Genomic DNA, 27,284 nt, shown 5'->3' on the forward strand with positions numbered 1-27,284 from the left:
TAATTCATCTTTCTTACGGGGAGATGCAGATATTAGTTGTTATCCCTCTCCGGTCTCTGTTTCTGACGGTAAACGCGGGCCTCCCGGTGCCCATTACCGGAGCTGCCAGATGATCGGTACGGAGCGGAGGTCCCGTGGGACAATGAACACGTGGTCTCGGCTGCCACAAGACGTCAGCGGCAGATGGCATGGGTACCCGCTGTTGGCATGAGTGTCATTCCTCAAAGAGAGAGGGAAAGGGAAGAGAGGGAGGGAGAGTGAGAGAGGGAAAGGGAAGAGCAGATCACAGCAAGGCAGAGAAAAGAGAGTGCGCAGAATTAAGCTCTTTCTTCCAATTTGGTAGCTTGCAAGTGAAGAAGCTGAGGCGCAGTTTCAGAGGAGATATTCGGGAACATGCAAGGTACATGCTGACCAGAGGTTAGTAATGTTTTTGTTCGCAATTTGTTGACTGATCATGCGCTTTTATTCTGGGTTAAAACGTGGTTAAATACGTGGCGTACAATTGGCTAGTTTTGGACTCTGATTTGGAGCAAACATAAACTTTAATGTGATGTAATATAAGGTTTAAAATATGGCTATTTTTCACAAATCTAAAGGCAATTAAGTGTAATGCCTTTGAAAAGGTAGCAAGCTGTGACACTGGCCTTGCTTGCCAATTTGTTACTCTTCCTCTTGGGAGGGCTCATTCACGAGGTAATTAACTGACAACCTTCAAAAGACGTCGGGGTTCTACCTTGTCCTTATAGTTTATGTTTCCGCTTTGATTTTACAGGAAATATGTTGACACTGCCATTCGAGGAACCTCATATAATGTGTGAGCCGCGGTTTGGTGCCAATTATCCCCGTGAAAGCTTACCTGAGAGCCTGGAGCAGGAGCGACAACATAACCCTGACAGATCCAACTCAGACATGAGGGAGATCGAGGACGACATCTCCGACAGAGATGAGGACGAGAGAGAGGACGATCAGGATGAAAACGGGCTTCCTAAAAAGCGAGGCCCCCGAAAAAAGAAACCGGGCAAAGAGCAGGTTGACAGGGCCAAACTCAGGCGCCAGGAAGCCAACGCCCGAGAGCGCAGCCGGATGCACGGCTTGAACGCTGCGCTAGAGAGCCTGCGTAAAGTTGTGCCGTGCTACTCCAAAACTCAGAAACTGTCCAAGATTGAGACCCTCAGACTGGCTAAAAACTACATCTGGGCCCTGTCAGAGACTCTTAGCGCAGGGAAGAGACCGGACCTCCTCGCCTTCGTACAGACTTTGTGTAAAGGATTATCTCAACCAACGACCAATTTGGTGGCAGGTTGTTTACAGCTGAACGCGAGAAACTTCCTCACAGACCACAACGGAGAGGTGATGTTCTCTGGGAGGGCGCCCTACGATGCCATGTACCCGTATCCTGGATCAGACATGAACACCCCCCCCGGCCACAGCGGGAGTAGCTTGGACAGTAGCGCCAAGCCGTTCCGTCACTACAGCTACAGCAGCGCCTACGAACCCTACTACGAGAACCAGTCCCCGGAGAGCGGGAGCCCGCATTTCGACGGCCAGCTGAGCCCACCAATGAACTTTAACGGGATTTTCTCCCTAAAACACGACGACCCGCCAGAGTACGGCAAAAATAGCCACTATGGCATGCGCTACTGCGGTGCGCCAGGGCGCACGGCTCTTGCGCATAACTCCATGTACCGAGTCTCCCCAGAGGCCCGTTTCCCTTACGATCTGCACGTCCGCAGCCAGTCCTTCCAAGCACAAGGAGAAGTTAATGGCTCTTTCCACAATTAATCAATCAGCTGGACAAAGTTCAAGCTTGAGAAGCGATGCAATTTCCCCCCACAGATGTCGTGAGTGGAATGAAATTGACTCAGACAGGCTGATGCACTGCAAAAATGCCAACTGAAACAAGTCATTTTTTGTGTGTTTTGAAAGATGACACGAAGCCAGAATTTCAGATGAAAGGGATTCACAAGTTTCTTGTTGTTGTTCAGTTTCATTCGTCTCAATATAAACTTTAAACACACACACACACACACACACACACACACACACACACACACACACACACACACACACACACACACACACACACACACACACACACCACCACCTGAAGGTTTTGTTTCGTAAAAAAAGGGGGGAAATCTGTCTGAAGGCCCAAATTAATGATTTACTGGTACAACGCAGAGCATTTGTTTTCAAACTGATGTGGTCTAAAATAATTAATTGAAGGTGCAGATTTGGAGTAAATCGTTTGCAGTTACAGTGCATTATTTGTACGTGTTCGTTAATGGCCATAGTGCAATTGAGTTTACATAAAGCCGATATGATTAATTAAAATTTCTGCTTATTTGAAAACATTACTGCAGTCAGTTAAAACGATTTTTGAGGCAAAACAAAAGAAACAAAATTAAAACAAATAAAAGTTTATCGGGGACGTTTACTGAGACATGATTGGAGTTCAGAGATTCAGTCTCCTAGCAATAAAGGTCAATTTAGCTATGCAAGGCAGCCAAATGCAATCTTTGCTTATTAAAAATAATATATGTCTACTTCTCCTCACAAGGCGTCCCGCTTAATCTAAGATTAATTGAAAAGACGGCAATTACAGCCACATAGATATTTTATAGAAAGCCAGTGAATTCAGGAGATATGTCATCCAATGATGTCATCCGGATTGCTCCTATAAATACAGGAAGTTGCGGGGGGAAACACGTCACAGCTGAACGCTTTCGTATTTGGAGAGGTGAGTGTGTTAACGCGGTGAATGTAAATTTTTATTGTATTTATTTATTTGAGCTTATTTAATGAATGTGAATAATATATTATAAAAATATTGTAAAAAAAATCAACAGTGTTGACTCTTATGTGCATTTCCACGCATTTAAAGTTTGTTTACGTTGCATTGCATTGTGATAAATTTCACCACAAGCTGAAAGTCCAGCACTGGCAGCAGAAATGCATTTTTGTCAGGTGAACAAAATGCATCAAAAACTATGAATCCTAACAACATGCCTTAAAAAGAGACGATGACCATCAATATGCAACGAAATGAAAGTTTTGGATAGTTTGATGTGAACTTTTTACTCTTCCTTGTTCCTCCCGAGGAGCAACTGTGATGCACTTCATGTACTTCTGCACAATGTTGGTGACTGCTCATAAATTCTGTTGATTTTGTAACTTTAACCGAATGCTGAATGATTTTTGGATGTTTCTCCTTTATTTCTGCATTTACTGATAACCTTTCCCTTCAACCCAACCACACACACACACACACACACACACACACACACACGCGCACTCCCGAAAACTCGTTATGGATCGAAATATTCGTGAAGTAATGTGTTAATGTTTTGTGATGTGTTTGTCGCAATAAAATGTAGAGGCTGTGAGAGGCTTCATGTGGTAGCCCAGCTTCTCAGCTTTCTGTGAAAGTGATCGACGGCAGACGGCAATTAAGAAAAAATAATAATGGTTAGAAAAAAAATGAATATAAGAATGCCCCGAGCGTTTTTATGTATTTATTTTTAGGAAAATGAATCGTGAAATATCCTCGAAGGTGACACAGGGCTATCGTAGCGACCACAGACTCAAGTTTCCAGCAAGCCATGTTAAAAATACACACGCCTACATTGAAAATAATTATAATAATAATATTGAAGAACTCTAAAATTTGATTTTGAAGTTCTGTGTCTAAAAAGATTTTCCTGATAAAATTTAATTTAATTTCAGCTGATCAGATGGTTGATTTGTGTCAAATGCCCACAAGCTGTTGGTTATCATCCAAATCCCACAGCTCCCGGTGTGGGAAAAAAGTGAATCCGACAGTCCAATTCACAGAGAAGCAAAAAAGAAAAACAATAAATAACAACAACAACAACAACAACAATAACTTCAGATACATTTCCAGTGTTTTAAAATTATTCCGTACATGCCTTTCTTTCTCTTCCGATGATGTGATTTAATTTAACGGAGGGTACACTTGCTGATACCGTCTTAGTCGGGACATTTTTACAGTTACTTTTTTCAAAGTGATTTAAAATTTCATGTGAAGTTATTCTGTTTATTTAACTGAAAAAAAGTGGGAAAGGGAAGGTTCCTCCTTTGTATGTCATCGCGATAAAGAACAGTTCGCCCTCCATAGCGCATTATTGTTATTAGTAGTATTATTTGTGCGGTTTAGATGTATAACGAATCCGGGGTTTTATTCTCATTATTCATTTTTTTCTTTACTGTATCACTATCAACGATGAAACAATAAATATTACAATTCCCTGTTTTAGTTAAACTCTCAGCAGTTTCACCTTATTGGCGCTGCAGGATTTACGTTTTGAAGAAAGATTGAATTAGCAGAAAACAACTCAGGCTAACTGTACAGCTTTTAACATGAACGACGCGAGAACCTGAAGAACTCTTTGTTCAACTCGTCGGAAGTTAGAGGACCGAAAGTGAAAAGTTTGGCTATAAATCATCACCTAACTGTGTGTGTGTATATATATATATATATATATATATATATATATATGTGTGTGTGTGTGTGTGTGTGTGTGTGTGTGTGTGTGTGTGTGTGTGTGTGTGTTACAAATAAAGTAAGACTTAAAGTAACTGCGCAAATTTTGTCGGTGCATTTGATAAATGTCCAATTCCGTCATGGAAAGTTAAGTAGGTGGAAAAAAATCGCAAATCGGGAGTGACAGTCAGATTTCAAACTTCTAAGTGGTTTCACAAACCAGACAAAACCAAACTCATTTTATTTTTGTTATTTACGTTCATGTCGAAAGTATAACTCTAACTGTATTTACAGAACTTTATTTCCAAAAAATCAAGAAACAGCCTCTCAAAAAACAAAAAACAATCAAATAAAAAAACCCCACAAAAAAACAGTGAAGAAAAACTCAATTTAAAATTTATTTTAACTAAAAAAGAGTTGCTAGAGCTCCCCTCTAACCCACACCCGTTTTTTTTTAAATTCCCAGTCCTAGTCCAACTAACACGAGTGTAGGTGTGTATGTGTCTGTGTCTGCGAGCGTGTTTTTTTTTTTTTTCTTTTTGAGGAGAAGCAGGTTCAAATCCCTCGTGGAGCTCCCTACAGAAGCTGACGAGGGTGAGTGGGAGTATAGGGAGGAGGGTGCCACACGCCCACAGGGTTCAAAGGGCGGCGTGCTGCAGTTTAGCACGGGGTCAAACGTGTACAGGCGCATTCAATTCATGCAGCTCATTAAGCCTGGTGGCAAGAGCGAGAGAGACAGTTGGAGAAAGAAGTAAAGGAGAAATGGAGAGGGGAAGAGAGAAAGAGGGGGAGAGGGTGCGAGCGAGCATATGGCCCGGCTCTGTGTGGGAGGTGAAGGACAGTAATGTGGGGTATATAGGTACTGTACGGAGGTACATTTGTAATCGGAGACATGGTGTCATAATTAGTGCAAAAACAATCATCGCGTTTCTATAGCGATGAGTTGCAAAATGACAATGATCATCAGAGAAGTTGTGAAGAGTTTAGTGCAATCTCCACGCGCAGAAAAACGCGTGCGCAAAAAATGCATCTTTATATATAAAAATATACTGCTTTGTGATATATTATGGTAATTTATTGTAATCAGGAACATTTTCCTGCGATGTCTGAAAATCTGAGCACCAGTCAAGAAAAATGAAAATAATGTTCCCCGCCACGTCGGCAAGCATCCTCAAATTTTGTGCCATTCCCAAGCCCCAGATGGTGTGGGATGGGAAACGTTCCCCCATTAAATTCCTAATAATCATTTCTCCTGCGGAATCGGGGGTGGTGGCAGTGGGGATGGAGGAGGGCTGGGTGCCTGTGTGTGTGCAGAAGAAGGGTGTGGGGGGTGTGGGGTGGGGATGAGAAGTGAGGATTGGGATGGTGGGTGAGGGGAGTAGAGGGATTTGGTGTTTTAATTAGACAGATTTAAGGAGCTGGAGCCCCCCTTTCTCCTTTAAAGTGTGTGTGTGTAGAAACACTCTGATTCATTTATGCTTATATTCCTGTGAGTGTGTGAGAAAAATTATACGTATGAGCAGAGGCTTCGGTGTGCGTGGATGTGTGTGTGGCGCAGGTCACGCCAGGGCTGATGCTGCAGCAGAGGAGGCCTGACACTCCAGTACTACGGGCCAGGATCTCATTAACGTGTCAGATTGGTGGATCAGTCTCTCTGGCAGCCAGCCCGGCCTCTCACAGGAAGTACTTTCTCTCTATCTGTGAACTTGGCACTGAAAGGTTAGACAGGGAGGGAGATGTGGGGGATATATTGGCCTCGGGGAGAGAGGAGAGGAGAGACAGAGGCATTAATTATAGTATTTGGTCAGATTGGATAAATATTGGGTAAAGGATTGCAGTTTAAGAGCCGCTTTTATCCGTTGGGGAGTAGAAATGCATGAAAATAGTAGCGCTGATGATTTCCACGGAGTGAAATCAGACAGAGAGAGAGAGAGACAGACTGACTTCTGCACTTGTGCTGTTTTGGAGGTGGAGATATGCTAAGCATGTGACAGGAGCATCTGTCACTACATCACCTTTGTGCTTTGTGCTCTTTGTCTAGGGGTACTGTAGTTGAGTGTGTGCGAGTGAGCGTGTATGGGTTGTGTGTCTGTGGCTACAATACCAGAGAGTATAGGGTGGGTTTTGGAGCAGGTGGGAAACACATAGGGGTGTGATCCTCTGACACCCCAGCAACACCCTATTTCAGGGCAGAAAGAGACGGGTGCTACTGGGTGATGTGGTTTCATTCCCTCGACTGTGAATGCGAGCATCTGCTGGATAGATAGATAGATAGATAGATAGATAGATAGATAGATAGATAGATAGATAGATTCAATATTACTTTCACATGAGAAGTAAGTAAGATGGATAAGTCAGATGATGAGTAATGTGATAAAGGGCAAAATTTATGAGCATGGATATTGTGTAAATCCTCAGATGCACCCAACTGCTCCAGACAACTGTCATAAACAATCAAAAAGAAATGTTTCACTATTGCTGCGAAAACGCTCATAACTGCTGAATTACTCGCCAGATCATTTTGCATTTCAAGGTTCAAGGTTCTTTATTCGTTTATACAAGTATAACACACAGTGAAATGTAACCTGACACACTCCTCGACTTGTGCAAAGGGGGTGGGGAGAGAACATTATATATAATACATACATTGGGTGAATGTGCAGTAGTAGCATGTATGCAGCAAGCAGGTGAATTCTGTATATTAAGCGAATTAAATAAGAGTAGACAATCTGAGGAGTTTACAAAATAGACAATATGAACATATTTAAAATTAAAGGAATTTGAAATGTACATTGTGCTGGTGGGTTTAGAGTGTCTAGAAGAGACTCCTGTCTCAGTCATTTTACATGCGGCTTGTACAATGTTGGATAACATGTTGGTTAAATTTAGCACAGCAGAGGACACACTGGTCAAGATCGGTCACTATAATATTTTATTATTATATTTCCAGGAGTAGTTTGACAGGTTTAACAGTTTGTAAAGTGCGCACACGACTGTGGACATGAGTGAATTTTGAATGCATATTTCTTTTATGTCTTTGGACTCAAAACAATTGGAAATGCAGAGGATGGTTCAAACATACATGTTTCCCATTACTTTGCAAATCAACTGAAGAATCGGTGAAGGGACGAGCGCTGATGAGAGTCTGTGACCAAAGGGACAGGAGATACAGGATGTCCAGAGAATCACAGCACTTTTTTTCTTCGTGTTACGCTCCATTGCACTTAGCAGACCATTGTTTTTTGTCCATACTACACGTTGCTTTGTTCTTTACAGTTCTGTGTCATTTTTTTGTTTTTCTGAAACTGTGTTGGACAAATAGCTGTATGCAAATATATTTCTCCTCACATTATATGCAACTGACAGACTTCCTTTTCTTAACAGAAATAGAATGTGAAACATTAAGTTCTTGAAATCAGTATCTGAAGGTTATTCACTTTCCTACACTAACCAAATTAACTATCCTCAGAAAAAAATGGCATTTTAATACAGCAGGCATTCGGTTACACTGATGAGACGCAGGGCGAGACTGCAAGAAAATCTAAATGTGAGAGACGCACCTTCAGAATCCGCTGTCATTCTGTTAAAGTGAATATTTTGATTGCCTTGGTTTACACACAGCTCCAGGAGCTTTTTATTGTGTAGGCAATGCTTGACTTCACTGTGAAACACTAGTTATAGTTTTAGGTTAGTTTAGTGAAATGCATCCTCAGAGCTGTAGCTACGCGATCTCTAACCGAGGCAAGCAGACAGGGTGTTTCTGAAGAGCAGTGTTTAGGTCATGTTTGTTATCTTGGTGTTCTGGAGAATTAATCATATTACTCACTGTTCACTAGCTCAAGCAGTCATCTGTTAAAATAAAAAAATAAAAAAAACCATTCAGCTCTTCTAAATAAGGAGAGAAGAATGTTTTTCTCAGTTGCTTTGGCTCAATTCTTGACAAAATATGCGAACGTTTTCACAACATTTTGATGCTTGTTCACAGCAGAAAGAGTTTTTCTCATTCTTTGTTACAATTTGCAAACATTTTAACACATTTAGGCAAATGAAAAAGTGCAACATGAAAAAAACATCCTGGGTTTTTGCATGTCCAAAATAAGTTATGCTTCTCAGTTGAATAGTTTTACCCTCCAAAATATGTTAGCATCGTGTAAATTCTAATCTACCAAATAAGTAAATTATTTTAAGTTCCACAGATACAAATTGTGTCTGTAATTATTGTAGTTTCATTTCACTGGGGTTGGAGGAGAAAGTGAAGTCAGAATGTGGAGAAAACAACCAGTGAAACATTGAATCTCTTCCATTACTTTGTAAGGGAGAGCTTTAGGTGTTTGCTGAGAAACTGGTGCCAAATGTACAGTAAGTCAGCTATTCCCAGGAAATTTTTTTCCTGTAATATAATGTGGAATACATGTAGGCGGGCTTTTGCTTTGAAAAGAAGAATGTATTGTGTTGATCTCATGAATCAGCATCTGAAGCTGCTTGAGTTTCATACACAAAAGCAGTTATCCTCCAAATCATAGTTTTGGACAGCAGGTATTCAGTGTTAGAGGAGAAAACATACTGCGGGGAAAGACTCTTATTCAATTTAGAAGATGCGAAAGGCAAGTCTAAAGTCTGCTGAGAACTTCAAAAATGAGACATTGAGAAAAACTGGAAGTTGATGGGAGAATGACTGAAAAGGCAACATTGATAGTGAACAGCTACCTAATCCTGTTAACCCACTGATGTCTAAGCATTCATTGGGGATGAACCTGAATGAAACATTTAATTTTAGGGAGAAAAAAGTCAATCAGATAACAAAATTAGTCTAACACACGCAACCTCCCCAAAATGAAACAAAACAAAACAGAAAACATGCCTATTCCCATTTCCACAAGGGTCATGGTTTGGGGCAATGACAGCTTAGACATCAGGACCACTATTTCTGTGAATTCTTTGAGTGGTATTGGATAAGGTAAGTGTCACACAACACAGTAAGACAACTGTAAATGCAAAGAAAACTCCACATTAAATAAATACCTAGTTTATTACCCTTAATAAAATAATATTTACAGAGACCATCGTTATAGAGTGACATTTCAATTTACTAGTCCAGGATGCTAAGTAATAAGTACTCCCCATGATACATGGTTTAGATTAAATGTATCAAAATAAACCTTTTTCCATTTTTTGTCAAATAAATTATACATTTTCTATGTAATTATCTGTAAATCCATTTTAAATGATTATGTTGAGATGTCTCAAACGTTACCTGTGGGATCTGTAGGAATTTCTGTTGGTAGTGTTTGTGAGAGCAAACTGACTTTGTTATGAGAAAACACTCTATTTAAGACAATGAAGATTGTTACTATCCATATGGATATTTTTCAACATAGATAGATAGATAGATAGATAGATAGATAGATAGATAGATAGATAGATAGATAGATAGATAGATAGATAGATAGATAGATAGATAGATAGATAGATAGATAGATAGATAGATAGATAGATATTACATTCCCATTTGCAAGTGAGAAATAACCAACATTAAACATGTAAGAACAAGGAGGAACTTTCTCGGCTCATCTAGACTAATTAAATGGAGCTTTGTGAGGAGTCATTAGGTAGATAATTAACTATCTATTAGTATGGAGAAAGAATTCATTCATAATATCTATTCTTAAACCACTTGCTCCTCTGTCTTAACTCATAACGTATTGGTTCATAATCGCGCCTCCTTATGATTTATAAGAATATTGATCGAGCATCAAATATCACTTGTGTAGATCATTTCAGACGAGGTGTCACTCTCATGCAGTGAATGCAAAGTTAATAAAAATCTCATTTTGAAGTAGTTCTCTTCCCTGAACAGGATGTGTTTGTAAGATAAAACTTGGTACACATGCATCAGCTGGCAAAGAGCATCCACAAACAACAATGTGCATCAGCGAAATCCAATTAAATCTTTTCAATGAAAGAGACTACTTCTATGCAGTTTGCATTGTAAGAGATGCGGATGCACAGTTGGGGATTTTGTGGACGTTACGACTATAACAAATGTCCCAACCTGGCGTTAGAGTCTCATCGGTGTGTGATCTTGGTGCTGTAGAAAATCTTTCAGTTTCTTTTTAGTATTTAGTATTCTAGTCCATTCTATGCCATCACCAATCTGTCCCATACTGCCTTTCAAGTATTTCCTGTGGGACTCATGCTGTGTTCGCAAGGCCTCTCTCTCTCTCTCCCTCCCTCTTACACACACACACATACACACACACACATGCTCATACTGTGGTGACTGCAGCAGAGGGAAGTGAGCTGTCTGTGGAGGGTTGGATTCTTGGTGCCGGTCCAAAAATGTGTCACTCGGGACACGCATGGCCTGCTGGAGGCAGGAATTCTGTCGCTAATGGGCCCCGCAGCCGTCGGCACCACCTGGGGATATGGGAGATGGAATGGATGGATGGGGGAGGACTGAGGAGGATGGGAGGGAGAGAAGAGGGAGTTTATGTGGCACAATGTGTTGGTAACAGACAGGAGGACTTGAAACTGAGTATCTATCTATCTATCTATCTATCTATCTATCTATCTATCTATCTATCTATCTATCTATCTATCTATCTATCTATCTTTCTTCACTGAGCTGTAAGAGAAACTTGTTTTTTTGTCTTTTTTTTGCAAAAATGCAGAAATAAAAATGAAGCATTTCCAGATTCTATTAGACATAAACAAAGTTATTCGTCTTCAATATGTTCTTTGAACTTGTGAAATTAATGCATTTAGAAGGAAAAGTCAACATTTTTCCCTGCCATGAAAGGCAGCTTATAAAAAATGTGAAGGCATAAACAGGCAGGGCAGGTGTTGACGATGCAAATGAAACGGATGACAGATGGTGAGCCTCGCGATTGCTCACTGTGCAGATAATGGATGGAGGTAATCAAATTCCTCTGAGGCTTTGGGACTTTCTTCAGAACTTTCCCATCAATTGCACCATCAAACGGCACCATAGTCAAATATAGCCTCCCTCTACCTCAAAGAAGGGGTTACAAAGAAGTTACAAGATTTTATTTTCTGATATACTTGGGCGAGTTAGCGAGGCTAATGTGGCAGTCGCAGTATTCTGTTAACGTGCACAGAAATGTCAGAGCACGGGCTGAAAGAGGGAAGATGACTGGAAGGGAGATCCAGATTCCTCCACGGCAAACCAGGTTTTATTTTAATTTCAGACATGTCTGCGATGGAACAGGAGTTTGTGCCAGAGATCAGAGTTTTAACGATAATGTGCTGCTGCTTTAGAAAAGCAACAATCACATCAGCGGGCCAACAAAGCAAGTCTGCCGAGGATGCTCTCCGTTTGCATCCAAGCAAACTCCCCTTTCATGTTCTGTGATCGAAGCTTTCATGAATTTATTCACTTGAGCTGAGAGAGTTGTTACTTCAAACAGGAAGATCATGAAAATGTGTATCTGATCTGTACTTTTCATAGTCTCACTGGAGGGAAACAGGTTGCAGTTCTGTAAATTTCCCCATCATTGTGTTGACAGCCATTTGATTTTCATAGTGCCCAGTTTGAAGGTCAGTTTAATGGTCCATTTGTGTTTTGTATTCGTCTTGCTTCAGTGGAAGCTTCAAAACAAAGAGGGTCAGACAGCGCTATAAACGAGATTTTTTTATGAGTAAAACATGTCATTAAAAATGCAATAAGTCTTTCAACATATCACACAACTTGTTCTCCAAAGAGACTATCAAAGCAGTGCTGCAGAAATTAATTTGCAAACTTGGCTTAATTGTTATCAGTATGGAAGACAAACAGTTTTGTGTCAGACAAGGCTTGAAAATGCCAATTCTGTATCTGAAAAGCATTTTCCTGTCACAACACTCAAGAGCAGCATATTACTGCAACAATTCTCTTTCACACTTCGAGCTATGATAACAGCTTCAAGTGCCACACATATGTCTGCATAAAAAGTGAAGGAGAAATTATCACGGAGGCGAAGAGAGGAAAGTATGCTGAATATCGCAAGTTTTTATATGTCAAGCGAGGCATTTCTTTCCTCCTCTAAATGTGATAATTACTATTTCAAAATCTCGGGACAGTGCACCATATTGATTATGTTAAAGGTGCAAAGAAATATGCTTTGCATTATTGTTTATGTCGGGGGAAAATTCTATTGGTACAGCAGTTTTCTGACAGGCTGGAAAGTAACATGCTGGGAAGGATCTGTTTCTAATGGTGTTCAGCAGCTCCTAAATTAGAGGGAGAAAAAAAAAACAAGATGTGAAAGAGAAACATATTGTTAGAGAAAAATCATTTACAAGTATGTTTTCCTGTTTTTTCTGCCCAACCTGATCAAGGGCATGGAAGCCAAGTGAGTGTAATTAACTTTTCCCAACTAATCTCTCCCTCAGTTACCTTATTTGTGTGAAATTCCCAATTAACTATATCCCGACAAAATGACAAAACAATGCCATGTGAAATTTCTTAATGAATTCCTTTGTCTCTGACTGGCACAGATGAGGCATGAGAAAGGCACATGTACGGCGAGCATATTAGTTAGGCGAGCCCATGTGATGGTGCCCGTTCACGGCTGACAGAGTGTTGGTATCCTCGGGCATGGCTGCCAAGCTGCCAGTCTGTGCCGTCACACCTTGCTGCCTTTAAAGATTGCCCTGCAGAGACAGGGAGGGGGTACGGAGGGCCTCACGTTTTTAACAATGCACAGTCTGGCAACCCAGGAGGGTTTACAACTCAGGATCGGTGCCAAGAACTGCCCACCAGAGAGATAGGTGTGGGGGAGGGGGATGAAGAGAGTTATGGGTGTAGAGGAGCACGCGCACATAAAGTCAGGCCTCTGTTCGGCACATTCCCTCATGGTATGTGTGCATGCATGTGTACGTGTATGAATGCTTCTCCTCTTATCAGCGCGTGTTTGCGTATGTGAGGAAAGACAGCTGGGACCAATATTGGGGCGTACATCCAACAAAACTGTATGTCAAATCAATTCATCAAGCTTTCAGTGTGAGATGTTAAAGGAAAGAGGAAAGTGTGCGCACATAGATTGTAGCCTTAGCATTATATGCAGGCACACACACACACACACACGCACTTTGCCTTTTCTCAGTAATCCACACAAATGGCAGTGGATGGCAGAATGTAAATGAGCTGGTTATTACACAGCAACGTTCATCAAGCTGAGCTGGAAAGACTTCAATGGCCCTGATGAATATGCATGCAAATTTGTTAATTAAGTTAATTATTCTGCTGAAAATTCATTTGTCTTCCCAAGGACATTTCTGCGATGATTTTAACATGTTTCCACCATTAGTCATGCACGGTGCTATCGAAAATCACTTCTGTTCACCTTTTGGAAAGTTGCGGCCAAAAATCGGAGATAGAACACCTACAAATGAGGAGGAGGAGGGACGAGGTAGGTAGAGGACAACATATCAGGGGCGTGAAGTGTGGTCGGAGGTAGACAGCAGCTGGTGCAGCCTGAGGCTAAGGAAGGGTAAGCCAAAAAGCAGGGTCTGTAGGATATTTGCTCAGTGAATAGAGCACTGAAGAGTCAGTGCCAGGTCTGGAGGTTCTCACTGGGACCATACAAGATAAAAATGTTTTCATTCATGTTAATGCAAAGCACTTTAAAGCAAAAAGTATGTCATGTAATATGATGCATGACGTGCACTTCATAATATAAATGATTAAATAATGACTTAATCTTTAATTTCCAGCAGCATATATACCAGGTGTTTTCCCATATGGTAAAATAGGTACAGAAATATATAAATAGGAATACAGCTGATCCATCATTGATCTAAGACATATTAAATATAAGTCATGTTAGTCTATGTCGATTAATGCTTTCATTTGTCTGCAAAACAACAGTGGAGGAAACGTTTCATGGCATATCCTGTGATGTTATTTTATGCCCCTTATATGAAGGTGTGACCAGAAATATAGCATTTCATACATGTTATGTTATATGTTATGTTAATAATAGAAAATTCAATCATGTGCAAAATATATGTGAAAAAGTGTTATTAATTCAAATGTCATTTACAATTTATAATTATATAATTATATAATAACATAATATAATTATTAACAGTTATATTTTATTATCTAAATGCATAAATATATATGGAGAAAAAGTCTGCAGCTCCTTACATTTGTTGCTCTTTTAAACCATGATTCTGAATCCTGGCTTCCAGATTAGGTGACGTGATTGGTGGAACCTGTCTCATCTAAACCTCTGACCCTTGGGGCTTGCTCTTCTCTTCAATACTGGAGTGTGTGAGGTTTTCATGCCAAGCTTGAAAGAGGCCTACAAAAAAAGAAAATATTTTGGATGCCTTTCATCTGGAAGGGGATTTAAAGACATCTCCAAATTATTTGAGCTCAGTGATTGCACTGTCACTATGTGGGGTAAAATTTTAATGATTGCCAGTTTGTCCAGGACTGACTGCCCCAGTAAATTCATTCCCCAAAGTCTTCCCAATTGTCCAGCACAGGATCTGCAGGCAACTGTTGTAACAGTTGGTGTCAAAGTACACTTGTGCACAATCAGAAGGATATAGCACAATTTTTACTCGTATGAGAAACGTGTCACAGAAAAACCATTGCTGTCCATAAAAAATGAAAAACTCACAAACTCATTTCAGAGAGAGTTTATAGGCAAGTATCTTTTAAAATAATGTGTTTTGGACAGAGAAATCTAAGATAGCCGTTTGGCAGCAGTAAGAATAGTTCTGTTTGGCCCAGACCAAAGGCAGCTTCTCAGGAGAAGAGCTCCAACTGTGAAGTATGAAAATGTTATAGATTTAGGTTGTTTCACTGCCTTAGGCAATGCTAAGCTTCTAGTTACTGATTCAGCTTCAGAATTCTGCATCAAGTCACAGTATACTTTAAAGTGCTATGTGACCATCTGTCTGTAAGTTAAGACTGAACCGGAAGGGGACCTTTCAACAGGATGATGACTGTAAACCCACAAGCAAACATCTTGTCTAGGAATGAATGAAACAGGAGGAATAGAGTGTTATAGAATGGGCTAAACAAAGCCCAGAATTTGTATCCTACTGAAATGTTGAGGGAGAGACTTTAAACAAATGCATGTAACTAAATAGATACATTTAACTGAAAGACTGTTTCACCAAGACAGTTATGCAAAACACCTACATTCAGCTGTTTCTGTTAAAGGAGGTATTACCTACTTAAGAGACCAAGGCTGTACTTTTGTTTTCCACTGCAGAATGTTTAATATATTTATATTTTCCTTGAATAAATTATTGAAACTTTTATTCTGTTGCTCAGTCAGCACTGTTCCAAAGAGGATTAAATATTTGTTATTAAAATAATAATAATAATAATAATAAAATTCCAGAGGACTGTACTGATGTGGTGTACCTGCTTGCTTAGTTGTATTTATCAAAAGTCAAAAGTATACCAGTTAATTTTATCATACATACAGTGGCTTGCAAAAGTATTCGCCCCCCTTGAACTTTTCCACATTTTGTCACATTACAGCCACAAACATGAAACAATTTTATGGGAATTCCACGTGAAAGACCAACACAAAGTGGTGTACACGTGAGAAGTGGAACGAAAATCATACATGATTCCAAACATTTTTTTACAAATAAATAACTGAAAAGTGGGGTGTGCGTAATTATTCAGCCCCCTTTGGTCTGAGTGCAGTCAGCTGCCCATAGACATTGCCTGATGAGTGCTAACGACTAAATAGAGTGCACCTGTGTGTAATCTAATGTCAGTACAAATACAGCTGCCCTGTGACGGCCTCAGAGGCTGTCTAAGAGAATATTGGGAGCAACAACACCATGAAGTCCAAAGAACACACCAGACAGGTCAGGGATAAAGTCATTGAGAAATTTAAAGCAGGCTTAGGCTACAAAAAGATTTCCCAAGCCTTGAAAATCCCACGGAGCACTGTTCAAGCGATCATTCAGAAATGGAAATTCAATTCAATTCAATTCAATTTTATTTATATAGCGCCAAATCACAACAAAAGTTGCCTCAAGGCGCTTCATAGATACAGAGAAAAACCCAACAATCATATGACCCCCTATGAGCAAGCACTTTGGCAACAGTGGGAAGGAAAAACTCCCTTTTAACAGGAAGAAACCTCTGGCAGAACCAGGCTCAGGGAGGGGCGGCCATCTACTGTGACCGGTTGGCACAACTGTAAACCTACCAAGACAAGGCCGTCCACCTAAGCTCACAGGCCGAACAAGGAGAGCGCTGATCAGAAATGCAGCCAAGAGGCCCATGGTGACTCTGGACGAGCTGCAGAGATCTACAGCTCAGGTGGGGGAATCTGTCCATAGGACAACTATTAGTCGTGCACTGCACAAAGTTGGCCTTTATGGAAGAGTGGCAAGAAGAAAGCCATTGTTAACAGAAAACCATAAGAAGTCCCATTTGCAGTTTGCCACAAGCCATGTGGGGGACACAGCAAACATGTGGAAGAAGGTGCTCTGGTCAGATGAGACCAAAATGGAACCTTTTGCCCAAAATGCAAAACGCTATGTGTGGCGGAAAACTAACACTGCACATCACTCTGAACACACCATCCCCACTGTCAAATATGGCGGTGGCAGCATCATGCTCTGGGGGTGCTTCTCTTCAGCAGGGACAGGGAAACTGGTCAGAGTTGATGGGAAGATGGATGGAGCCAAATACAGGGCAATCTTGGAAGAAAACCTCTTGGAGTCTGCAAAAGACTTGAGACTGGGGCGGAGGTTCACCTTCCAGCAGGACAACGACCCTAAACATAAAGCCAGGGCAACAATGGGATGGTTTAAAACAAAACATATCCATGTGTTAGAATGGCCCAGTCAAAGTCCATCTAAATCCATCTAAATCCAATGGCAAGATTTGAAAACTGCTGTCCACAAACACTGTCCATCTAATCTGACTGAGCTGGAGCTGTTTTGCAAAGAAGAAAGGGCAAGAATTTCAGTCTCTAGATGTGCAAAGTTGGTAGAGACAGACCCTAAAAGACTGGCAGCTGTAATTGCAGCAAAAGGTGGTTCTACAAAGTATTGACTCAGGGGGCTGAATAATTATGCACACCCCACTTTTCAGTTATTTATTTGTAAAAAATGTTTGGAATCATGTATAATTTTCGTTCCACTTCTCACGTGTACACCACTTTGTGTTGGTCTTTCTCGTGGAATTCCAATAAAATGGATTCATGTTTGTGGCTGTAATGTGACAAAATGTGGAAAAGTTCAAGGGGGCCCAATACTTTTGCAAGCCACCGTATCTGTTATCCATCTAGTCTCTATTTTTTGTCACTTACATAGGTCCAGTTTGTAGGGAGAGCAGTCTGTGTTCTGGGATGGCCCCAGGCATCCTCTCAGTAGCACAAGTCCAAAATGCTTCACCCAAGAAGTGCCCAGGAGGCATCCTAGTCAGCTTCAACTATCTGGATCCTTTCAATGGGGTGGAGTAGCAGCTCTGAGCCCGTGCTGAATGACAGAGCTCCTCACCCTGTCCTATAGAAGAACCCAGACACCATTCAGAAGAAGTTAATTTCTGCCACTTGTGTCTCTGATCTCACAGCTCATGACTGCAGTTTAGGGTAGGAACAGCCGGCTTCGCTTTCATACTCAGGAACAAGGTCCTGTCCCAAATAGACGAGTTTAGTTCATCTTGGAGTTTTGTTCACATATTATTCATATTACATAAAAATATTTATCACATTTAGAGATGCCACCCCCAAATAATAATAATAATAATAATAATAATAAAAATCAAATAAACAAACAAAGCAAATAAAAAAGAAAACTAATGTAAAAGTGATGCCTCAAGCTGTGAAACCGAGGATCCTACACGCTCACAGGGGAGTGAACTGTCAATCACAAACTACCCCCCCCCCCCCCCCCAAAAAAAAAAACCAATACTCTGTTTTATCATTTATTTTAACTTAAAATGAGTATACAATTTGATCTGAAACTAGCGACTGAGACCACCATGAAGGCTCGACTGAGGCAGTAGGGTTTTTTCCTTCAGTCCTATAAATTGAGACTTGCAAAAGAATTGCCTCCTACTGGTCATTAGAAGTAATGCAGCCTTAGGCACATATTCATTACCTTCATTTTTCCTTTTTTGACCAGTTTATGCTTGAAATAAAGTCATTATTTTTAATCCATTTTTTTATTACAGTGTAATACAAAATGCAAATATAGCCACCATGTCAGCCACTGTTTTGTGAACTAATGTTTCGAAGTTTCAAATGTGGAATTTCTGGCTATCGCCTTCTTGTTGTTGTTATAATTATATGTAACCACATTTGGGTTCAGCTTACATTGAGAAGTTACCTTAGAAACTTAACAGTGACTCAAAACAACAGAATAATGTGCACTAAAACCAGGAGAGATGTGAGACATCCAGTTGATATACAGATATGTAATGTGCTTTGTTTCATAACATTTTTCTTTATGTAGTTGTCCGTGCTGATCTACTTTTTGATCAAACTCTGATGTTATCATGTGCAGCTTTTGGGACTCACTCCTTAATTTATAGTCCTAGAGGTTTTCACTTGGTTGCATTCAGGTCATCATCGGCAGTTTTTCAGTCTTTTAATTCTGCATCTCTCCTCTGATCCATGATGAACTCTTCCACGATGCCAGAAGTAAGTAAACAGAAAAAAGGGGAAAACTTAGAAATGAGAGACATTAAAAATTAAAGTTAGAAAGTAAGAGAAGCTGAAAAAGTCCAGACACAAAACAAGCCAGATGGAAAATTTTTGCAAGAAACATCAGGACGCACTGTTTGATACATCAAATGGCCATTCTGAGGCAGCTAGGCTAAGTCTGAATATCCAGATGTTTGATTTGTTAATTAAGTCTCCATGGTAGTTAATCATGTTGTTTTTTTCCCCATCTGACAACAGCAGGTAAAAAGAGGAGAATGACCCTACAATATAGAGATCTGATACATGTGGAGACAAGCTGCATTTGTTCTTTGTGGTTCATGTTTGAAAAACACGCCAGCAGCCAAAAAAGTTGTTCAGTCAACAAAATAAACACAGAAATCCACTCACAGCAGTGGAGTCATTTAGGGAATATTCATTTTTTGTCAGATCTGTTAAAGCATACATCTCTGTCTTCATTTATTTATGGCTCAAATGAAAGTACAATTGGTTCAGTTATACTGTGGAGAAAGAAGCAGCATAAACCTGTACCAACGTCCCCTCTAGTGGAGACTTGTAGCCTTGCAAGTGGCAAAGGACTCTTTCTGGCAGAAGACAGGCCAAGATGCTGGATGAAAGATAGCAAATGATCAATTCTAGGTATATTTTTTTTCTTAAGAGTGAACTTCAAAAGCTCCATGTCACCCACCTGAATTCTTGATTGAAAAAAAAATTGCAAAGTGTGTATGGTAAGTGTAAATTTAAGTATTTTACGCCTTAAAACAAAAAGGAAAGACAAAAAGACTACCATGACAAATTCGATCAGGATTAGGTGCATTAGTGAAATGTCTTACATGCCACTGTGTGTCACGAAATGATAAGTCATCTATATTTGTCTCTCTAAAACAGTTGTTTGTAATTATAAGGCTGACACACTTAATCGATTTGCACGCATTTCCCTGACAGTCCAGATTAACAAGCAATAAGACTTTATTAGCAATATGCACACACGCACTTACACATTTGCTAGGCATCAATTAAATTCACATATGGTTGGAGTAATTATCGTTATAGATAACTAAAATGAAAGGGGAGATATCAATGTGAAAAAGGAGGGTGAGTTGCCCTGGAGAAAAGAAGAGCAGGGAGTGAATGTGAGGGCCAGGGAGGCTAGTAGCAGAAACTCCATAAGAAAACAACAACAGCTGTTTCGCTCGTGGCTAAAAACAGGATTGAACAACAACATCATTTGCTAAGAAAATGATCTGGGAAAAGAGATTGTACTGGCTCAAAGATAAGAAATGGGATGACTCTGTGGGGTAGGTTTTAGACTTTTGTCTTTTCTCTGCAGTCTTTGATGTTATTAAATCTGTTGTTTTCTGTGAATGTAAAAACACAAATACAAAAAAAAGAAGAAAGAAGAGGAAACTTTTGTCTCCATGAAAGGATACAATCTGATCAATAAATACTTCTTTCACTTCCTTCTCAAATAGAGAAAAAGCTGATAACTCCAAAATTTGTTCAAGAGAATTGCTCAAATTGGTGTGGAAAGAGGAACCAAATGTAGGCTCTGATGGGTCACTGATAGTACACGTTAAAAAAGCCCATTATTTTTGCTGAGTTTTGCAAACATAACTTGATCATGCTACAGTATAATTTCATGTTTTGCTATTACACAAACAACATGTACTGAAATTATATCTGGCACAAAACCCTCCCTAATTCTCTGCCAGAGAAAGTGTGAACACACTCCCGACTGCTCTGCCCTTGACTTGTATCCATTCATCCAAGCGTGCTGGATGGTTTAGTTAATTAAGCTTAATCTAGCCCTAGAGACAGATATGAGTGCTGTTAGAGAGGCCCACTGAGCTGTCCCTATACACTCTTCTCAGGACCCCCAGTGGAGCCATCATGGCCTTACAAGTCAACCATAATCAAGAACACTGACAGACCCCAAAAGTGATGCATTACTTATATTAAAGTTAAAATATTTGGGCCATAAATAAACAGGGAATTGGTTCATGTAGTGTTCATATTACTGAAATAATATGGCATAACTGACTTTCTCCCAAACATACTTTGAGGTAAATGCAGGGATGTCAGAATGTTCATTTGACTTTAATCAATTATATGGAGAATTTATTATTCTACTGATAATTCAGAGAGTTAATTTGTTTTGCATGTGTGTCAAATAGTGAAGCTCATGCCAGAGAGAATAGAAAACTAATATAATATCTATGCTATTGCAAAAATTACAGATTGAAAATATGTTGTGAGAGACACAACACAAAACACGGATCTTTAACAAATGCAGTTGTTATGCTTTATAACACTCTCAGTCATTTTGTCTTGTTGTGCTTTTTTATTGTTAAATTGAAAATATAGGGCTAAATTGTATAAACACCATGTATAAAATCTGATTTTAAGTTTGTTAAATCAAAGCAAAAATATTAACAATATTAAAATAAAAATAATCACAAATAATAACATTGAATAATGATGTCTGTTTTCTCTGTAGAAAAACACACAACAAGACATTTCCATCTACATTACTTTCTGTCATTACGGTCATTTTTGTTGCCACCTTGTGGGTTGATTTGTTCAGTACAGTAATTACAGAATTACAGTGATAGTAACAATTAGAAGAACTACAACTGAGAATATACAAAGGTTTAATTTTAGAATTTTCACATTTTTCTCTTTTACACATATGACAATGAATGAGCTGGGGTTTTTTGTGTTTGTTTGTTACCCTTGATGCCTTTCAATGTGTGTTATTTTGAAATTCTATTAAAATTAAAGACTAGCCTACAGTTTAAGATGAAATATTATTATTGTGTTGCAGATGAAGGTTTGGTTTAAGCAAGACAGGTAAAGTAAATTGGTAATCCCTCCATATTTTAGAGGTTGAATTTTGTCTTTGGAAAAGCAAAAATCTGATCAGTGAACAGTTAGATTACCAGCACTGATGTAACCTGCAGTTATGCTATCATTCATGACATGCATATCAGAGATAAAAGACGGTAATAGTGTTACAGTGTTATAGTAATAAATAATAACAATAGTAGTAAAATGCATCTTGTACGTTTCATTCTACTTGAGATACAAATTATAATAATAATAATCTAAAATAGTGATTTCTTTCTTTCTTTTTTTCTTTCTTTCTTTCTTTCTTTCTTTCTTTCTTTCTTATTTTTTTTAATATTCTGTGTAATGTCCATGTCCAGGATCATATTGTTTCATATGTTTGTAGGAGCTTTAACACATAAAATTGAGATAGCTACAGTTTCCTACTAGTATGAAACAAGCAGAGCTTAACAATAGCCAACTGCAGCTACAAGATAAACTGATGAGCTTGTTCATTGTTTTTAAACTAAATCATTTGCAGTGATATGGTTTTCCTTCATTATAATCTACTTTAGCTATAGGCCTAAAGTGAATTTTTTCAAGTCACATGTTTTTTCTGATAAATTTTAAGTCATTCTTGCTCTTTCCTACAAACAGTACTGTAACCAGCATATATTTGATCAACCTTTGTCGTGCAACATAATATAGAAAGGAAAAAAGTTTGAAAAAGTGTCCTATCACAACTAAAGGAGTCGTTGTCAAAGGTCAAAGGTCAGGGAAAATATGAGCTGTCTGCATTTTACTGACATATACTTCAATTAATATTGTTGACTTGTACTACAATAATGTTCCTTTTGCTGTTTATTTATTCATATAATCAATCAAACATTGTCAGAGCACTTATTTTTATTTCTTTTTTTAAAATTCATTTTCATTTTCAATCTTAGAAATCAAATGTCCAGTTTTAACTCTGTTATAAACATCTGCCATTAATTTCATTGTTGTTTGTTTTTGTTAAAGCAAAACAAAACAAAACAAAGTACCAGAGTGTAGCATCAACTAGCTTTAGTCATTGCAATTTTTTCAGTGCAGCTCATTGTAACATACTCAAATCACTATTTAGATAAATGAAAGCAGCTTCACAGCATTTCAGAAACAGCAAATGAAATGCAGGAATGAGATTCAGATTTCAGAAACATACATTTTTGACTTGGCAAATAAAAACATGTAAGATAGATAAAATATATAAGCTAAGGCAAATATGGAAAAGATGAGAATTAAAATAAAAACAATCTTGATCACAACAGAGTTTGATCAGAAATGTGATCGGCACGGATATTTACATAAAAAAACAAAACGTTACGAAACACAGCACGTTACACATTACACGTATTACGCGAGGTCATCCAAGTTCAACCAGCCCCTTTCTTTAAAGTGAAAAGGTTGTGAAACATAAATTAGTATTGGATATTTTTTTATCACGGTCACACTCTTAAAAAGCAAAAAACTAGGTTAACTTATAATAGTTAAAATAAATTGGTATTCTGGTGGAGAAAAAAAAACCTTTGAAAAATACAAAACTATTAGAACAATTTAGGCATGTTTCCTGTTAGAAAAACTAAATACATGGAACTGTCGAGCCTCTCAAGTTTAATACAAGAACTCCAGCAACCTCACTCACAAATGAATGAGGCACAAGAAACCTGGCCTTGTTGTAAAGTTTGGCGGTTTGCGTATCTTTGGTATATTTGTCAGCACTAACCACTGCATAATATCCTCCTCAATCCTCACATTAACAAAAATCAGTCTCTGTTATAAACAGGTGCTATTCAATTTAATTGTTGTTTGTTTTTATCTAATCTAATTAGAGATCTAGTAATATCTTATCGGAACTAAAAACATCTAATCTAATGCTAAGCATCACAAATTCAGATTTCTTCTGTATTTTTTAGAGAAATGAATGCAACTGAACTCCCATCGTTACTAACGTCTCTGCTTTGTGATAAAGGATTATGTAGCATGGAGAGATTCCTCCTAAAACTTTGTGCTCCAATTATATGGAACAGAGGACTAAGGCAACAGCAGAACTGAGATAGAGGATAAAGGATAAACCAAGAAAGGTGCAATGCTTCCATCACTGCATGTGTGTGTTTCACAAAACCCCAGATTATAAATGACATTACAGAGTCGCAGACGTGCAGAGGAGTCAAACAAAGAAAAGTCCCAAAAGTTATCCCTAAAATCACTTTTGAAGGCAGTTGCTGCCTGTTTATCTTGCCCTGTTTCATCATTATCCACATGTGGACATGACAGAATGTAGTGATAAGGAAAGGAATGAGAAAAAAAAGGCAAAACTCTGTGTAGACTCGAGCTTGGGTCCATTCAAACAGACACAGTTGAACCTCAAATATGACTTCGGTATACATGAACTGCTTAATGCTTGCAGCAGCACATACCAGCCATACCAAGATGCTAGTAATGAGGACACCACATTTTCTTGAGACCTGTGCACACAGACGTGAAACCTGAACAAAAGAAAAATAATAATGCAACGACATGACAGTGAGGATTAAAATAGAGGCGTACAGTCCTAGATAATAAACTGCTGTCATGAATCCACAGACCCACTCTCCAAAGATCCAGCTACGGAGTAAATTACAGGCCTCAAATGGCAAGGTCACAGTGATGCAAAGGTTAGATATTGTAAGTTGCAGAAGTAAGATATCGGGTGTGATCTTCCAAGCTTGTTCTTTTCGGATGACCCACATCAGGAAGCTGTTTCCGGACAGGCTGATGCAGAAGAAAATAATAATGGCAGCAGCACAATAGCATTCGAGCGCCGACAGTGGAAAGTCATCCTGACTGCTTTCAGTCTCATTAAAGAATGTAAACTCGTCACTGCTCAAGGCCATTATTTACTTGTTGAGGTCTTGTAAGGAAATAGCTGCTGACCTATTGAAGAAGTAAAGATATAAGGTTAGTTTTTTTTTTAAATATACATAAATGATTACATTTTTTGTTGTGGTTTAAATCTATCAGACAAATCTCGATAAAAACTAATCCAGTCCAGTGTAATAGACACAACACTATACAAACTTCAACAGTGTTGAAAGTTAAAGGTTATGATTTGGAGATCTGTTGTTTGGAGCGACTGTTGTGTTATACTGTAATGTTTATAAGAAATACCATGAGTGCTTTTTAATGTAATAGCAGTTAATTCAAAGTAATCATAATATTTATTCAACATGTAATTTTTGCGCTTGTATCCTATCCCCATCTATTCCTGTGAATTATAATGTGTAGTAAAGGTGAACACAGTGGCATCAGTTTTGTCTAATTTAGACACCGGTTCTTTTCATCCACCTTCCACGCACTGCTGTCAGGTTTCAGGACAATTCTATAGCACGAAATGCATCTCTCTTCATTCTAATTACACTCAGGACCACCTGCCAAGTGCATGTACATTCATTCTGCTCCTAGAAGGGCTCCCTTTGGGGATCTGCCAAGTCCAGAAGCCACTGCAGCTTGTTGCTTCATGATCACTAAACATTGTAATGTGTAGTTGGGTTTGGGATCCCTACTAGTGAAACCATGATGAAGCTCAACCTCAACCTAGACTTTTAGTCTAATTAAGAGTTTAAGATCACCGTTTGAGGCTTTTCTTTACGAGTCTTTGTGAGGACATTACTGTTGATCTAGCAAAGAAGTGAGAATATATTATTGTTATTATTATTAGTAGTAGTATATACATTAATAAAGTAATTATTTTTTAGGCCAACCTAGATAAAGACTAATGTAGCCTAACGTAACAGATCCTATCTTTTAATACACAGCTTGAACTGCTTTAAGTGTTTAAGAGGTTGTGTTATACTGCCTTTTTTGTAGGGCAAACCATAAACAGTCAAAGTGATCAGAATGCTTATTAATGATATTTATTAGAAATATCACAATTCCGTATATATCATGCCTTTAACTTAGAATGAACCACATAAAATGAAATGTGCTAAAGCACTATAATACCCATAAATGGCACATAAACCTATTCTGTAAGAGTTATAGTGAGTCATTAAAAAAATTGTCACAACAAGTGTTATTGTATGCATAGCAACATCAAAATGTTTTTTTTTCATGGTGATGATTTAAGAGTCTATCTATCAGGTGATCCAGGTGATCGATATATGCATTTTTTTTTCTCTGCCCGTTCTGTTGGTTTTTGTCTTTTGCCCTTCTCCCCCGTCCCTCTTCTCAGCTGTTTCTCTTTCCCTCTTTCTTTCTCCCCTTCTTTCCCCCAGTCAAGTCTGTCCCGTATTCAGTGAGTGAAAATAAAATGAACAATAAAAGGTGAATCAAATGGACCATTACGGCAAAGCTGGGATGGTCAATTTGGTAAAGTAAATCCGTTGGGCATCTTTCTTTGCCTTTAGACAACAATTCTGATGGCAAAAGAGCCAAACGGGACAGGCAAAAAAAAAAGAAAAAAAAAAAAGAGTCTATTTTAACTTTTTTTCCATTTTCATTATCATTCTTGTAATATAAGTTTCACTCCATATTCTTGGATTTTTCATTAAAGTTTTTCCCAAACGTTCCCATTTACACAAATCGACTCCTTACCTTGTGCATGTGCTCATGTGTCAGGCTAGGTCCTGCTCACAGCCTCTCTCAGTGATAGTGTTAATGCACGTAAACTTCACACTAATTTCACTCTAACATGAACTAAAGAAAAGTGCTGTTTGAGCATTTTGTTTTTTCCAGTCCAGTTTATTGTGACATACCAAAATCATTTTGTGGGAACAGAGAAGTGAAAACTGCTTCCTGCTTAAGTTACATCTCTACACAGAGATCAACTCACAAAGAAAACAATAAGCAAATTTAAATTGCATTCAATTGAATCATACAAACATGATTAGAGTTTTGGGGACATAATTTGTTGCAAATTGTGCAAAATATAAGGTTAAAACAACATATTTCATGTTATGCCTGATGTAGCTGTGTAAGTACCAAAATGGGTAACATTTAACTGAGTCCTTGTCCTTGAGCCAGCTCTTATGGAACTAAAAAGTTAAAATCACTAAGGTCACATTCCTTTTTAACCTGAAATAATATACCTTATAAATGAACAAATTAGTACATTCATGTTTAATCAAATGATAGCAATAAGCAACCAGTAATAAAGATAAAGACCCAATCATCAGTAATTTCTGACTGTCAGACAAAAGAAGTGTTAAGGAAAATGATCTGAAAAGTTACAGCTTTATTTATTATAACAAATCTGATGTTGATATAAATTTCAGGTAATT

General features: G+C 38.6%; 2 protein-coding genes across 2 annotated transcripts; one reads left to right on the forward strand and one right to left on the reverse strand.

Annotated features, from left to right (window-relative positions):
- The first annotated feature begins 242 nt into the window (after positions 1–242).
- On the forward strand, positions 243–3,277 carry neurod6b (neuronal differentiation 6b). Its single transcript, XM_085439616.1, has 2 exons — positions 243–417; positions 773–3,277. Exons 1-2 carry the CDS (start codon positions 405–407, stop codon positions 1,780–1,782), a joined length of 1,023 nt encoding a protein of 340 aa, XP_085295742.1. The 5' UTR covers positions 243–404; the 3' UTR covers positions 1,783–3,277.
- Positions 3,278–22,742: 19,465 nt separating this feature from the next.
- Positions 22,743–26,654, reverse strand: LOC146687520 (chemokine XC receptor 1-like). The gene is made up of 2 exons (XM_085439153.1): positions 26,599–26,654; positions 22,743–24,939 (listed from the first exon to the last, which is right to left on the reverse strand). The coding sequence occupies exon 2, from the start codon at positions 24,897–24,899 to the stop codon at positions 23,916–23,918; it is 984 nt and encodes a 327-aa protein (XP_085295279.1). The 5' UTR covers positions 24,900–24,939; positions 26,599–26,654; the 3' UTR covers positions 22,743–23,915.
- Positions 26,655–27,284: the final 630 nt, after the last annotated feature.

This window comes from Copadichromis virginalis, linkage group LG18 (genome assembly GCF_057382275.1).
Source record: "Copadichromis virginalis isolate Kocher_CV1m ecotype Utaka linkage group LG18, C_Virginalis_male_GT1.1, whole genome shotgun sequence".
Classification (NCBI taxonomy): Eukaryota; Metazoa; Chordata; class Actinopteri; order Cichliformes; family Cichlidae; genus Copadichromis; species Copadichromis virginalis.

Bases quoted from the DNA above. Each gene is read 5' to 3' on its own strand.
- LOC146687520 (XM_085439153.1), bottom strand. From the start codon at position 24,899: ATGGCCTTGAGCAGTGACGAGTTTACATTCTTTAATGAGACTGAAAGC.